The 16,740-nt window shown below is 32.2% G+C and overlaps 1 protein-coding gene across 1 annotated transcript in view; it reads right to left on the reverse strand.

Annotated features, from left to right (window-relative positions):
* The window catches only part of LRP1B (LDL receptor related protein 1B), a gene marked incomplete at its 3' end in the record, with an annotated part of 1,847,377 nt that overhangs the window by 519,506 nt on the left and 1,311,131 nt on the right, over nucleotides 1-16,740 (reverse strand). The window contains exons 34-35 of the mRNA XM_081262419.1: nucleotides 13,945-14,066; nucleotides 12,201-12,332 (exon numbers count right to left, since the gene is read on the reverse strand). Of these exons, the coding sequence (XP_081118545.1) occupies nucleotides 12,201-12,332; nucleotides 13,945-14,066 (254 nt within the window). The remainder of the gene's footprint in view (nucleotides 1-12,200; nucleotides 12,333-13,944; nucleotides 14,067-16,740) is intronic.

A 16,740-nucleotide genomic window follows, 5' to 3' on the forward strand; every position in this document is an offset into this window, starting at 1 on the left:
CCATGGCTAACTCCTTTGATATCCACTGTAATGGGACCGCTTTTCGGTCTCCTCCTTATAGCTGCTGTAGGCCCCTGCCTAGTTAAGAGAATGACACAATTTATTAAAGATCAAATTAACATTCTGACTTCTAAGCCAATACAGGTCCATTATCAACGCCTACAAACCAAGGATGATCTTGCTGAAGTTTGTCTCCGACCGATTCGAAGATGATTTTTCTACAATGATCCCTGCTTCATGCCTTCCTCCTTTTGCCCCCTTCTTTTTCTTCTTTATTCCTCTCCTCTGACTCTATGCCTTGTCGAACCAGAACCAATTAAAAACCCAATAATGACTGGCTGAATAGATACCACTGAACGCCTTGACTACAACAAGCTGATCTTGTAGTACCCAGAGACGGGCAACTTTCACGCTTGCACTGCAACCTAAGACAGGGGAATGGGGCCTCCCCAGAGACGGGTAAGCACTGTAAGGGCAGTGAACGACCTAAGACAGGGGCTACTTGATTCCCTTTGGCGTGCAACAAACAAAAGAGGGGGAACTGCTGGCTCGGATCCCCCCTGGCCCCCGGGGCTTGGTGCCGGCCCTGGTTTCTTGTTGTGCACGTCAAAGAGGCCAGCTCCCAAGGCCTTGAAAGATTTGTGGTGTCTGTTTTCATATTCAGCCTATAACAGTCATGTGGGAACGTCCTGACCTGCTTGGGTCTGATAAGGTTCCTGGTTGAAGGCTTAGTATGAGTCGACAAGGACCACCTGCCCCCCTCCGTCCTTGCTTCTGCCTACCAGTAACTTTCCATTCTGTCTGAAAGAAATATATAAGTATGAGCTGAGATAATAAAGAGAGAGACTCTCCCTGGATGAAGAACCTTGGTGTCCTGTGAATTTGTTAACCCTGACGTCTCCCGCCGACTCGGTCCATTTTCCGGACGCGGCAGAGGTAATATTAGAACTCAATCTAACTGGATACAGTGGTGCACACCTGTAATCCTACCAATTTAGGAGGCTGAGGCAGGAAAATCTCAGGTTCAAAGGCAGCCTCAGCAACTTAGCAAGACATTAAGCAACTTAATAAGACCCTTTCTTAGGAGCTGGGATTGTGGCTCAGTGGTAAAGCACTTGCCTAGCATGTGTGAGGTACTGGGTTCGATTTTCAGCACCACATAAAAATAAATAAAGGTCCATCAACAACTAATAAAATATTTTTTTCAAAAAAGACCCTTTCTTAAAACAAAAAAAGTAAAAAGGGCTGGGGACATGGCTCAGTGATTACACACTCCTGGGTCACTCCCTGGTACCAAAAACTAACTAAATAAATAAAGTAAAATAAAGCTCAATCTAATCCTAGCTAGCTTCAGTCAATCCATAGCCTACCTTGATGACAAAGAAGAAAGAACCCTCACTAATAATTTATTAATTCCACAAGTGTTGCACAATTTTGTATTCTCCGGGCTACTCTATACAGCTATGAAGAATTTCTTGAAAGAGCTTTTCTTAGAGTTTTAGTGCAGATATTTGACAGTAAAAGATATGGTGTAAGTTAGTATCACATGACACCAAACACTGGACACAAACTGCAAAGGGTGGTTAGAGAGAGTTGCTGACTTCTGTTGAAGATCTTTTTTTGAATGCTGGACAAAAGCAAATTTGGCAAATGCAAAACATTAAAAGCTAGGTGGTGAGTAATGGAGTGTTCAAGATGACAAATAATACCCTAAAGAAAAAAACATTGTGGTTCACTACTATCAATGAGGATAGAGGTTCAAAACCTAGAAGTACAAATCACAATCACCTGAAAATTCTGTTAGATTTTTTGCTCTGGTCTAGGTCTCTCAACTTTGGCACTATCAGCATTTGTAGATGTATAATGCTTTGTTGTGAGAAACTATCCTGTGCACTGTTTAACAGTATCCTTGACTTCTACCCAAAAGATGCCTATGTGTACCCTTTCAACTATGAATACGAACAACATTTCCAGGTATTGCAAAAATGTAATTTTTTCCTCAATTGATAATCAATCAAGTAATTGTTTGTTTAACTAATGACTATTGCTCCACCAACTCATCTTAATAATATTTAAAGTCAGATTCTCAGTAATAGGACTACCAGATTCCCTATCCTGGCTTTCTGACCCCCACATATTAATTGCTCATATCGTTTGAGGCTTTCCCCTATATAATAATTATTTTTTTTTCTTTTATTGTTGATGTTGTTCAACATCCATTCTTATTTGGATACATCTGGAATAATCCTTACTTTTTTCTTACTCTAGCATGGTAGTGTGGAGAAAACTAGAATCTGGAAATATATATGTGTGAGTTCAAATTCCAGATACATCTCATTCCACTGTATTATCATCACTCACCCAAACCCTGATCTCTGATATCACTTATTCATAATTGCAATGAAACTATCAGGGATGGCATGATTATCATTACTCTCTAGGTATTCGATTTATCTATCTATCTATCTATCTATCTATCTATCTATCTGTCTGTCTGTCTGTCTGTCTATCTATTTATTATGTCAGAATCAGAGGCAAAATCCCAAATGTGAATCCTGAATACAGAAATTAATCTGATCCTCTCAAAGCAATGAACTCTTCCTGACACCCTTAACTCCTTAACAAACCCAGTTTCTTCACTAGTTTGACAAATGAAATAACAAAAATATGTTTCCCTAATTTTATTCCTATAATGTAGCAGTAAGTGATCAAAAAATATTGTGTTTTTATTGTCATTATTTTAATTTCTTCTTCCAAATCCCCCTCTTTCTGATATTCCCATGGGCTTTAATTTCTAAGATTTTTCTATTTCATCAAAGTCCTCATTCTAAAAGCACTAAAGAATTCATAGCATCAACTGGCTCTTTTCCCCCCCTGGTAGTCTGAAAAGGATCCACTTACTACTTATTGCCCTTGGATAAAAACAAGGCCAAATGATAAAATGGAATTAAAGATCTATTGCTTAAGACCAGTCCAAAATCAATTAAATGACTTCCCTTTTTTCTCTATTAACTAGAAAATTTTCTATTTGATTAAAACACTAATGGCCAATAAACTTGGAAGCTGAATAATAGCTTTTATTTTTTTTATTTAAAGAAAGAATGTCAAAAAGACAAATGGACTAATATATCCTTGGTTTTCTTGAAATGGGGCAAAAAGAGAGAAGCATTGTTTCAAGGTTAAAGTTACACTGAAAAACACTTAAGGCATCAATGTACTTAAGTCAAAGGAGATTTTCCATTATCATTTGAGCTGTCAGCATATTCAGGGATGGATTTCTGGGAATGAACAGATGTCAATCTATAGTTGAAAGTTAGTGATTTGAAAAATAATTTACAAGATTGACCTATTTATAAAAATATATTCTTCACTTATTTTTCATGGTGCTTTAGTTGGATACATGGATGAGATAATGTGGTCTAATCAAACATATTTTGCAAGAAAATTTGCCAATTTCCTAGCAGCTATTAATCATCTACTGTGAATTATTACAACCAGAGCTTTTAAGAACAGGATTCTAAGCAACACAGTTTTGATAAAGAAGATGACATAGAGAGACATTAGGGAATCATATGTCAATATTACTCTGCTGAAGAGACTTTTGAGCAGTTCAGAGGAATTATAGAAGCATGAGTTACTTAGATGATGAGAAAAGAAAGGGACCTAAAACAGATTGCACTTATTTCATGTAAGTTACTCTAAAGTTTGGTGTTTGGATTTTTCATACCATGAGAAGCACTGACTTCATAGCATGAAGTTTCATGAGATTTGCATAATTCTCTCAATACAGTAAATAACATAGATCTCAGGTTAAGTTGGCAAAAATTTTAATCTTAGTAGTTCATCACCATAGGTCTTCTGGGACTTTTAAATTTTAGGTAACATTTTGAAGAATAATTCAGATGCCAAATAGGAGTCCACTTTATAAATATTTTGTGTTTCGAAATTATCAAAAATGATCCATCTAGTATTTCCAATAGCTTTTAAACCTATATGTTAATCATATTGTATTTTAGATAGTGTTGCAGGGTTTTTGTTTTCTTGGGATAGTGCTTTGCATCTTGAAAGATTTAATGGACTTGACCATCTACAAATACATACAAAATTCTCATATGATTTAAAAAATATATTCTTGAAGCAAGTTTGAAATGACAGCACAAACTAGTTTTGGTTCACTATCACAAGAACAAGAAGAAATTGAACCAGCTCTAAAAATTCACTTTGTAGCCAAGGAAATGGTTTTCATAAAATTGAAAATATGTCCCAAAGCAACAATAGTGTATTTCTTAAGCTATTGCTGTTACTGACATAAAAAAGAATTCTTTCTATAATTCTTCTGTGGCTTTAGTTGGTGAAAAAGTCCTTAATAGGAAAAAAAAAGGAAACTTGTAAATAACTGCTTTTTATTAATTCCCGGGCATAAGAAAAAAAAAGAAAAGACTCACTTGAGGGGCAACTGCTTCAGTTATTAGATGGTTTTAAAATAACATGATTCAGTATATAAATCATAATAATAAATGATGTTTAACCAGCATGAATTTTCAGAAGTATAGGGTGATTTCATAAAGTAATGCCAGCTACAATATAAATAAAATTTTGTTTCAGTGGTTATAAAGGCAAATGGCATACTGAAACGAGTTGGAAGTTGGGTATTCTGTTACCTGGATTTTTATTCTATATTTTTGTTCCAATTTCTTTACCTAAAACATGAAAGAGTGCTACAGATGGTATCAAATACTTTTTTCAGGTTACAACATTCAAAGATATTTTGCATATAAATGCTGTGGGACTATTAAGAAGGCATTTTTCATGTAAATAGGTAACATTTGCTGTATAAATATGGCAATGATATTTTCTCACATATTCTTCACTTTTTTTAAAGAGACTTTAATTTTTAGAGAACTTTTAGGTTCACAGCAAAACACATCAGAAAGTTCCCATATACTTTCTCCCCTAACCCACAGAGAGCCTCCCCCACTATTAACACCTCACACCAGATTGGTGTGTTTTGTAACAACAGATGACCCAACATCCATAATTTACTTTAGAGTTCACTTTTAGTATTGTACAATCTATGAGCTGGGAATTGTACAGTAGTCCCCTCTTATCCTCACAGGATATGTCCCAAGACCCCCAGTGGATGTCTCAAACCACAGATAGTACTGAACCCTATTTATAAACATTACAACACCAAGCAATCTTTCTGAGAACAGAGACAGCTGTTAAATGACTAATGGTAGGATAGTGTATACATCATAGGCATGCAGAATAAAGATGTGATTGATGTTCCAAATAGGATAAAGTGAGACAGATAGAGACTTCATGCTACTAAGACAATCCCCAGTTCAAAACCTATGAATGGTTTACTTCAGGAACTTTTCATGAAATCTCTTCAGACTATGGAGGACCATGGATAACTGAAATCACAAGAAGTGAAATCACAGATAAGGAGGGAATGCTGTATAATAACACAGGCACTCAGTGTTTTTACTGTCTTAATAGATTACTATGTGATTATATTAAAAGGGTGTTAAATTATTTCTCTTAATGAATGCCAGTCATACCCACATAATGGTCATTATACTTTGTTTATCTTTCACCACAACTTAGTTGGGATGTTCTACATTTAGTAGACAGTAATCAAGATTTGTTGAGTTGGATGACCCAAATTTGAACTGAAGAGATAAAAGATCAAAAAAGAATATAAGCTTGAAACTTTTAGATAAATCATCATTCTCCTGAATAAAATGTTCTCTATTCAAGTAAAAACTTATTGTTTCACTATTATCAAAATTTTGCAAAAAAAAAAAAATCCTAAGGAAAAGGGGACTCAGAGCATTATTTGCTGAAGATCATATAACTAAGTAGAGCAATGGGTTTTGTTATGAAAGTTCTTCTCCTAACTAAAATATCTTTTAAAGCATCAAATGCAGTATCCAGTCATAAGACAGAATACTACTACTGTGCAAGCAAGGATTTTCAAAGCTCAATATTCCCCGCCCCCCACCCCCAATGGAGTGGGACTTTTCTAGTAGAAAGAAAAATCAAATGCTATGAAAAATAAATTTGGCCACAGGGTATTCTTTCTTCTGTGGTAGTATCCAAAAGTGCTTCATCTGGTGAAAAAAAAAATCCTCTTACTGCAAATGTTTTAATTTATTAGGATTAACCCAGTGAGAATCAGATGTGTTAATCCTCATGAAATTTACAGGTTTAAACAATATAGCCCTGTAAAACTGCACTGTGGAAATGTTAGCAATAAACTGTGATTGATACTTGTACTTAAAATACAATCTTCCTCCATTTCATCTTCTTATTATTAATAGATCTGTTTAGTTAAAATAATGGACAACTGTTTCCTTCTACTTTGCCATTTAATTTTTTAAAAAAATCATTTGTTTTTGTTTTTACTCACAACAGCTCTGTTGGAGGGATGCGTTTTTATTATCTCATCGTAGAGACCAGAACATCAGGGAGGTGGTTAATCAAATCCCATCATATTAATCAGCTAAGTAGGTTGAATTTAAATTATTCTGACTCATGTTATATTTTTTCCATTGAACATTCTATCTAAAGGTTTTTTTCTGACTCAATTTAAAGCTTTTGTTGAAAAATTGAAGTGGCTATGTTGGTAATGCACACCTGTAATCCCAGCTACTCATGAAGCTTAGGCCAGAGGATCCATCAAAGTCAAGGTCAGCTTGGGCAATTTAGTAAGACCTAGTCTCAAAAGTGCTGGGGATGTAGATCAGTAGCAGAATGCCCCTGGGTTCAATCCCAACTATCACCACAAAGGAAAAGAAGAAGGAGGGAGAGGAGAATGGAGAAAGAAAAAAGATTTAAAGTAAAGACATTCTAATATTGCTATTGTGGTACTAGAACACAAAAACATATAGGCAGAGACAATAAGAATTATCTTAATTTACTGAGTTTTCTGGCTGTCTTTGGTTTGTAAACAACCACTCTGAAATTTAGTGGAAATGATCATTATGTTTCTAAGGTGAATGTTAGTAATAGAAAAAGGGGAACAGAATATTTGCAAAGGGAATAATGGTGGAAGAATTTACAATCAGGTGAAACATGAAGATAATGGTTCAAAAGAGAGAAATACAGACCAACACATCAAAAATTGTTCTTTTAGGAGCAATATAGTTATTTCTATTTCTTCTTTCTTGAAGCAACTTCTCTCCACACAGTTATGGAGATTGTATATTCTCTTTAATGGTCATCAATCAAGTTGATGACATTTACTCTGATGCTAATAAATTTTTATAAAACACACTAGGTAAAGAATCAGACTGTACAGTAGATAGAACCACACAGGATACACTCAGAACTGATTGAAAGCTCCTGATACTACCACCACCATCTTCTTCTTGAGTAATGTTTGAACTGACTCATTGTCTAAGCACTCTATGCCAGCTTCCCAAGTATGACAAATACAAAAGTTTATTGCTATCATTTTTTAATGTTTCCACAATCTTCAAATAAGGAAACTGAGCCACAAAAAAATTCTATAACATAGTGAGGACCTAGAGTTAGTAAGTGACTGTGCTGGCAGTGTGAACCACTCTTCTATACTAAATCCTGGACCATTCCATTATATGGGTTACTAGTTTCTAAATCTCAGTCCTTGGTTTCAAAGCAAATCTTACATTGCTGTTTTCTGATTGTCAAGATTTTAATAGATTTTTGAGTGTTATATCTACCAGTCTATTCCATATACCTACACCTTTTTGTAGTTAAAAAGAAACAGATTTTCTAAAAATTATTTTTTCTAGGAATGTAAATTAAAAACACGGAAGACACAATATGAAGAACCTGAAGTTTTAACTAAAATAACTAATTCCTCCTGATGAAAAGCTATTTTGATACAAAATAAGACTATGATATTAATAAATATTGGAAATTTTGCTACGGGAGGCTGCTTTTATCTGTAAATAACATTATCTTGTATCATGATATACAATATAAAAGTTTACTATTTCAGGGCCACAATGAAACTTCAGAGAGTAAATTTCACCCATTAAAATGATCAGTTTAACCTTAAGATGCAAGAGTTTAACTAATAATATAATGAGAATATTAAGATCAAATAACTTTTATTATTTCTATATCCTGGAAATTTATCAAATACTTTCAATAATCATTATGGATTAAATTTAAAAATTTATATTATTAAATATTCTTTAAATTTTAAAGAATCAAATATATGATGCTAGCTAAAACAATGGATTATGTACTAAGCAAAAATATACATGTTAACATAATAAATTTTTTCAATAAATTCAAGTTTTCTAAGTTTTGCACTTGATTATAATATATAATAAACTTCTAAATAATGATTTATGTACATAAAAGCAGAATAGATCCTATCATAAGGTAATACATTTCCATGGATAAATAATTGGCTCCATCAACTTTTATTGAAAATCATACTATGATTTTAGCAAAATTAACATATTGTTTAATAAAATATACCATATTTGTCTGAGTTCACTAAAATTGTGAAAAAAATAACATGTTACTTAAAAAATATATTGTAGCGGTCTAAAAGACTCTTTTTAAAATGCAGAAAGTTTACATCGCTGTGATTGCAAACATTTGTACAAGATAATTTACTGAAGGAAATCATCTTTCAGCCATTTGTGAAGATCTCAAAATTTATTACTTTGCATTCCAGGATTTCATCAACTGTTTAAGTAATGTGTGTTAGAACTGAGAGGAAAAGTAAGCTTAGTACCAGAAATCCATATGCTGATGAATAAGGATTTTATAATATTATAATCTGGGATAATAAATTTCAAATATGGTAGGCAAAGGAATGGTTATGAACATGAAGAGAGAGCCTGCAGAATGGGAGAAAAATCTCTGCTTGCTACTCTGTGGACAGAAGATTACCATCCAGAATAAGTCAAGAATTAAAAAATCTTGACACCAAACAAACAAAAACACCACATAACCCAATCAGTAAACAGGCAAATGAACTAAATAGATATTTTTTTAAAAAGAAAAAAATACAAATGGCACACAAATATATGAAAAAATGTTGAACATTTTTAGCACTCAGGGAAATGCTAATCAGAATACACTGAGATTCCATCTCACTCCAGTAACAATGACAATTATCAAGAATGCAAATAACAATAAATGCTGGCAAAGCTGTAAGGGAAAAGTTACATGTTATAGTTTAGATATGAGGTGCTCCTCTAAATCTCATATGTGGGCTATTGCAAGAATTTTCAGAAATGAGATGATTAGATTATGAGAGGTAAAACATAATCAAGTCAGTTAATCCATTGATAGATTAAATGATGGTAACTGTAGGCAAGCAGGGATGGCTGGAGGAAATAGGTCACTGGAGTGTTCCTTCGGGTTTATATTTTGTCCCTGATGAGCAGAGCTCTCTTTTTGTTCCTGGTCACCACATCCTAAGCTACTTTCTTCCCCCCACACACTTCTGCCATATTGTCCTCCCTGGCCTTGGGCCCAGAGCTAGGGAGTCAGCCTACCATGGACTGAACATCTGAAACCATGAGCTAAAACAAAGTTTTTCTCTTCTACATTGTGCTTGTCTGTTATTTTTGTTGCAGCAATGAAAAAGCTGACTAAAATATTAATTATAAATTGTTGGTAGAACCAAAAATTAGTACAACCACTTAGGAAAGCAGTATGTAGATTTTGTAAGAATAGGAATGGGAACACCACATGAATCAGGTATCCCACTCCTTGGTATTTTATCTAAGATTTTTTAAATAAACATATTATACTGATGCATACATACCAATGTATATAGTAGCAAAATTCTCAGTAGCCAAGTTCTGTAACCAGGTTAGGTACCAGTCAATGGATAAATGCTTAAAGAAAATTTAGTATTTATACACAATGAGGTTTTGCTCAGACATAAAGAAGAAGGAAATTGTGTCATTTGCTTGCAAACAGTTGGAAATGGGGAACATCACACTAAGTGAAATAAGCAAGACTCAGAAGGTCAAGGGTCGAATGTTTTACATGTGGAAGATAGAGAAAAAAGTATTAAAATAAAATGGGGATCTCACAAAATTGAAGGGAGATCAACAAAGTAGGGGAAGAGGATCTTGAGGGAGGAAGGAGGGGAAAGCATAGGGAAGTACTAGGGAACGGAATCTACCAAATTATGCCATGTTCATATGTGAATATAACAAAATGAATTCCACTTATACATATTTACATACATATACACATATAATGGTAATACATTAGTTAGTATAATAGCAATAATAATAACAACAGAAGGTAGGTCATTTTTTTTTTTAAATCCATTCATCAACTGAAGGGCATCTAGGTTGGTTCCACAGTTTAGCTATTGTGAATTGTGCTGCTATAAACATTGATGTGGCTGTGTCCCTGGAGTATGTTGTTTTTAAGTGCTTTTGGTATAGACCCATGTGGCATATATACACAATGGAATATTACTCAGCAATAAAAGAGAATAAAATCATGGCATTTGCAGGTAAATGGATGCAGTTGGAGAAGATAATACTAAGTGAAGTTATCCAATCCCCCAAAAAGCAAATGGCAAATGTTTTCTCTGATATAAGGTGACTGACTCATTGGGAGATAGGGAGAGGGAGCATGGGAGAAATAGATGACCTCTAGATAGGGCAGAGGGGTGGTAGGGGAAGGGAGAGGGCAGGGGGTTAGCAAGGATGGTGAAATGTGATGGACATCATTATCCAAAGTACATGTATGAAAACATGAATTGGTGTGAACATACTTTATATACAGAGATATGAAAAATTGTGTTCTATATATGTAATAAGAATTGTGATGCATTCTGCTGTCCTGTACTTAAAAAATAAAAGCAATTTAAAAAAGAGAAAGAAAAAGAAAAATGAAAGCTGATTACTATTAAAGAAAGGTAGATCAGTAAAGTGGAGCAAGTATGTCAGGGGGAGTAGGAAGGGAGGAGAAGAAAAAATATTCAGAAATGAGATTGAGCAAATTGTTAAATGTATGTAAAAAATAGCATAATGAAATCCCCTATTGCATATAATTATAAGGTACCAGTAAATTTTTTTAAAAAAATGATAAGCACACTATGAAAAAGTTTCAACTAAAAGGTTAATTCTTCCTGATAAAAAACTACTTTGGATACAAAATACAAATATAATAAAAATAATCATTGAGCATAAATTTTTTAAAAAAATATTTTCAACCAAAGAGAAATTTGCTTTTCTAATGTTAATGTTAGATAAACTTATATCTTTACAAATAAACACTGGAACTTATATAAACACATTACCACAAGGAATGTATTATTTAGTTAAAATGAGTGATGGAAAGATTTTTACAATTCTTTTTTTTTTTTTTTTTTTTTTTTGTAGAGGCACAGGAGATTGAACTCAGGGACACTCACCACTGATCTACATCCCCAGCCCTATTTTCTATTTTATTTAGAGACAGGGTCTCACTGAGTTATTTAGCAACTCACTTTTGCTAGGGTTGACTTTGAAGTCGTGATCCTCCTGACTTTGCCTCCTGAGCCACTGGGATTACAGGCATACCCCACCGTGCCCGGCTACATTTCCATAATTTTATTAGGACACAAAAAAAAACTAGTTAACTTCAATAAATTCCACAGTGTCTACCATTAATTCCAAGTCATTAATTTATATTAGCTAAATGCTAGTTTCCTGTCTTTCACCCAGTACTGACAAATAAGAGGGAAAGGTAAAACCTGACTCCAAAATGATGCACAGTGTGATAAAAATAATTAAAAGCGGTTTAGAATTTACAATGTTTTCTATTAGTTAGATTACATTTGCTGCTTTCTGTATTAGATTTAAAAATCACATCCTGAAAATATTTTGAATATGAACATAATTTTATTATAAAATAGCTCAAATGCTTTACACGCCTTTATATTTGTTACTAGATGAGAGTATTATGTCATTTGAAAAATATAAAAATAAAAATAAATAACCAACAGCTAATCACAACATATTAATTTACTGTCAATTTAAATACTATATTTTAGGAAAATTTTACATGATATTTTCTTTAAGTAAAACATTTAAGACAATTTGTGATAGGCTTAAATATTTATCTTCAATTTGTTTTCTTATTTCCAACTTGGCTATCAGAGTTCAGATAAAAAGTTATATGCTTAGTAAATCATATTAGAATTATACCTAAATTATAATTAAAAAGTTATTTACCAGCATGGAAATCTATTCCCACGGCAAATGAAGTTCCCGAGATGGGCATCAAAGCATCCATTTTGTCACTTGGTTCAAGAGGTATTCCCCTGATTCCTTCATGAACAGAGTACATGAGAAATGATTCTATACCTAAATTGGGGGGGGGAACAATATAAAAATAAATATTTAAAATTAAAATAACTTAATCAATATTATTTAAATTAATAATGTATTTCTTAGTCTTTTAAAAAATTTTTGATTGTACACTACCCTTTCTTACTAGCTAAAAGGTAGGGAATCATGGTTTTCACCTTGAGTATACAACATGATCTCTAGCAGGTTGGTTAAAACGGATTCCTGAGCCCCTTTCCAGAGGCCTCATAATGTGGAATTCTGAAAAGTTCCCAATTGGTGATGATGGTATTAGCATGGGAAAACCATTTCCATAAGCACAGAGATAATTATTTGTTACTGTTGTTGTCCTAATATATATCTATCTATTTTTAAGGAAGAGTAAATTTCTTAAATCCTGTAGAACACTAGACATGCACTAATTGCTTATCTTTTGCTATTAATATCTTACTTTTTCAGCATTAAAAGCATATCCTAAAATAAGCACATAAAATAACCATACTACCAGAAATTTTTATGCTAACCCTTATCAATTTTGCTAATATATTAGAAAATACTTATATATTTACATATTGTTTTATTAACATCAAGATTCCTAGATTTATATCTGTTTCTGTCATTTTTTATTCATGGGGTTTGGGCATGTTAATTTCTCTGTAGTTAAGTTTTCCCAACTATAAAACAGTAATAGTAAGAGATCTACCTCATAAAATTATAAGGATAAGTGAATTACATGTATAAGGTGCTCAGAACTAGGCATGGCAATATAATAAGTACAATACAAATAATTTATTAAAATTCAATAAATAATAATGCTGGTATATAGTTTTTAAGTAATATAAAAGATAAAATTTAGCTTTAATCACCAGATGTAAAATATTCCAGAACCAAAGTTCTTTGGAATAATAGAAATAGAGATTATAAAATAAGAAACAACAAATATATTTTTATGTTGCATTCCTTTAGTAGAAGTGCTACTGTCCCTCAATTTTATATTCTCCCTTATGCCTTCTATAAATTAGTTGAAAAGTAAACAAAACTAAATCAAGCTATACATTAATTACAGCCAATCGACCATCTCTTTTTACTTCAATTTTTGCCTATTCAAGTTGAATGTAGAAACTACTACATTTGGTTAATGTTTGATAGTAAACTTCATCTTATTTTCTTTGCAGGACAAATTCTATGCAAATGTGTCACATAAATAGTTGTTAAATTATATTACTAACACAATTTAAAGATTATGCCAAAAATAATGTAGTCATATATAGATATATTTAATTTCTTTTCAAAGTAAGGATATAAATTTTTTCTCTCCTAGGAATACAGTTTACCCAAAATATGTTTAAAACATGTGCATAAAAGTCATCTGATTAATTTTCATATTAATTCTCCTTAATTTTGAATAGTAGCTGGAATTTTTTTCAAAGTTAGGAAGTCTTAAAAGAAAAAACAGTGATATTTCAAATATTTCTGATATACTAAAATTGTACATGTATAAAACTAAGCAGTACAGCATTTTCCAATTAACAAGCTAATATTATTTTTCTAATGTTTCACTGACTTTGGCTGCATAAAATCTGCAATCTGGTAGATTAAGTAAATGCATTAAAACTAAAAATTTTCATACCTTGACATGACATGCGGTTCTTTTGGAGATAATATCCCACTGTACACATGCAAGTCCTTGTAGTTTCAGATGTTGGTAAACAAAGCTGTGAGCATCCACCATTATTTAGGTGGCAAGAGTTGCTGCCTGCATAAAGGAAAAAAAAATACACAAAAAGAAAAAAAGAAAAAGAAAATTAAAGAGTGTTATTCAATATCAAAAATTTAGCAAATATTTTATGCCTTTAATTCCTAAATGTAGCTGCTGCATATTGATCAGTCTCACATTTTATTCTTCCAAATAATTTGAATTAGCAAATTATAGTTAAATTTTACCCTTCAGAAAAAGCAAATAGAAATACATTAAAAAATTATAGTTACAGAAAAGCAAAAGAGAACTGATTATTCTTGAATACCATCATAGTTCTTTGATATGATGTAAGAACACAGAAATCAGGGAATGTTTATTTTTTTTAATTTGGAACTTAACTTCATCTCCATAGTTATTTCCTTTGCAAAGATATTTTATCCAAATGTGTCACATAAATAGCTATGAAGTTATACTACTAATACAACTCAAAGATCATATCATTTAAAAAACGAGGCATGTGTATGTATAAGTACTTTATTTTAAAAAAATAATAAATTTTTCCATTCCTAGAAACATAATTCTCCAAAATATATTTAAACACACCCATAAGAGTCATCTAATTAATTGGCATATTAATTCTCCTTATTCCTTTACAGTGTCAATGACAAATATTAGTCAGGTAATCACAGGTAGGCATTCTATAAAGATGTTCTTTTGAATTTACTAGGCCCAATATGCTAATTAAAGCTGTAGTGTAAAGTTCAGTAATTTACAATCTTACCAAGCAAGTTCATTAAATATCCCATCTTTACAACATTTTTATTATTCTAGGACATGCAATGCCATTTACTGGATGTTCAAGCTCTGATACTAAGTGCAATAAATCCAGTGAGAATTACAAAGCATGATGAAAGCTATATATCAATAGCGCTCTATGGGAAATTTAAAATACCAATGCAGTTCATTATTTCTCATCTCCTGAATTCAAGATAGTCTGATGGGATTTAATTGTTCATTCAAACCTGTCACAATCTCTGTCATTTTTGAAATGTGAAATGCTCTCAATTGGGGAGATTTCGCATCAGTATATCTACCACATTCTCTGCTCATTTCTTATAGATACTGTTCTGTCAAGGCTGAACTTTACCTTAAGTAACCCAAAGTTTTCAAACTGTAACAATTATTTTCTAAATTAACTAATGAATACTAATTAATTCGTTTTTATCCCCCAGCTTACTCAAGATATTATTTCAGCTCTCTTTTTTTAATAATAAGACAATTATATCATTATGTGTGCAATAATTCTTTATTGGCTATATATATATATATATATATATATATATATATATATATATATATATAATTGTATAGAAAGCATGTGGATAAACATTAAAATAATGCCAATCTATAGAGATATGCATATAGATAGATATTAGTTTTTATGCCAATCTATAGCAATACACATACAGATAGATATTAGTTTAACTTTCACTAAAGCCTGAACAACTGTAAAGAGATTTACAGATTATACCTGACTATAAAGTATGAAGAAATACCACACGGAGAGGAAAAATAAGGGGAACAAAGTAAAGAAACAGGTTAGGGAAGAGAATGAATTCATAAACATAAGACAAAATGAGGGGTTATATAGTTTTGATAATATCAAAAAGTATGTGAAAAGAATAAACAGGAGCTTCTGGGATGGTTTAATTTTGGGGATAGGGGTACCAGGAATTACATTCAGGGACACTCGACCACTGAGCCCCATCCCCAGCCCCATTTTGTATTTTATTTAGAAACACAGTCTCTCTGAGTAGCTTAGTGCAACTTTTGCTGAGGCTGGCTTTGAATCCTCAGTCCTCCTGCCTCAGCCTCCCAAGCCACTGGGATTATAGGCATGCCCCACCATGTCTGGCTACAATGGTACAATTTTTAATATAATTGCAATAATAGCAATTATATTAAATAACATTAAATTGTATTAAATAATTATTAATTATTTAATTAAATATGTATAGATATTTATATTATATAATACATAAATAATATATAAATATTATATTATCTACAATTATTTAATTATATTACTTTATATTGAATAATATAATTGCAATAATAGCAATTTTAATACATTTAATACATTTTAATAACTGTGGGGAGATAAAAAATTAAAAAGTATTTACAAAGTCACTATTTATAGTAAGTATCCTTTCCTATGAAATATAGGTGAAGTGAGAAATAATACAGTGATTTTTATAGTAATAGTTCATGTAGTGATTATCTATCAGGTTAGAAATACTAGCTTGAATTGAAATGTTGTAATGATATTGATGTTCAAACCTCATGCCCCAAATGACTACTGGAGCTAGAAAGTCCATTTGACTAACAAGAAGTCTCAGCTCTCCAGTGATCTGTGTCAAAAATGATAAATGAATCAACTAATTGTACTCTGAAATCCAAAGAGATAGTAATGTTAACACCTTAAAGAGTCCTAAATTGCTCATATTTCATACTAATGAAGCTTTTAAGCTACCTGCAGTGATTCTTTTAATGGGATTGTCTTTAATACAGATGATTTTACCAGCATATTCTTCGAGAAAAAAATGGTATTTTCACTGCATATTAAACTTATTCATATTACATCTTTAATTTCTAAGTGCTAAGGGTCTGTTCATAGTGTATGTTACATTTATCTGTACTTATAGGGACAAATTTTTAAAATAGGAT

Source organism: Spermophilus citellus (genome assembly GCF_964194105.1).
Source record: "Spermophilus citellus genome assembly, chromosome: 11".
NCBI classification, from domain to species: Eukaryota; Metazoa; Chordata; class Mammalia; order Rodentia; family Sciuridae; genus Spermophilus; species Spermophilus citellus.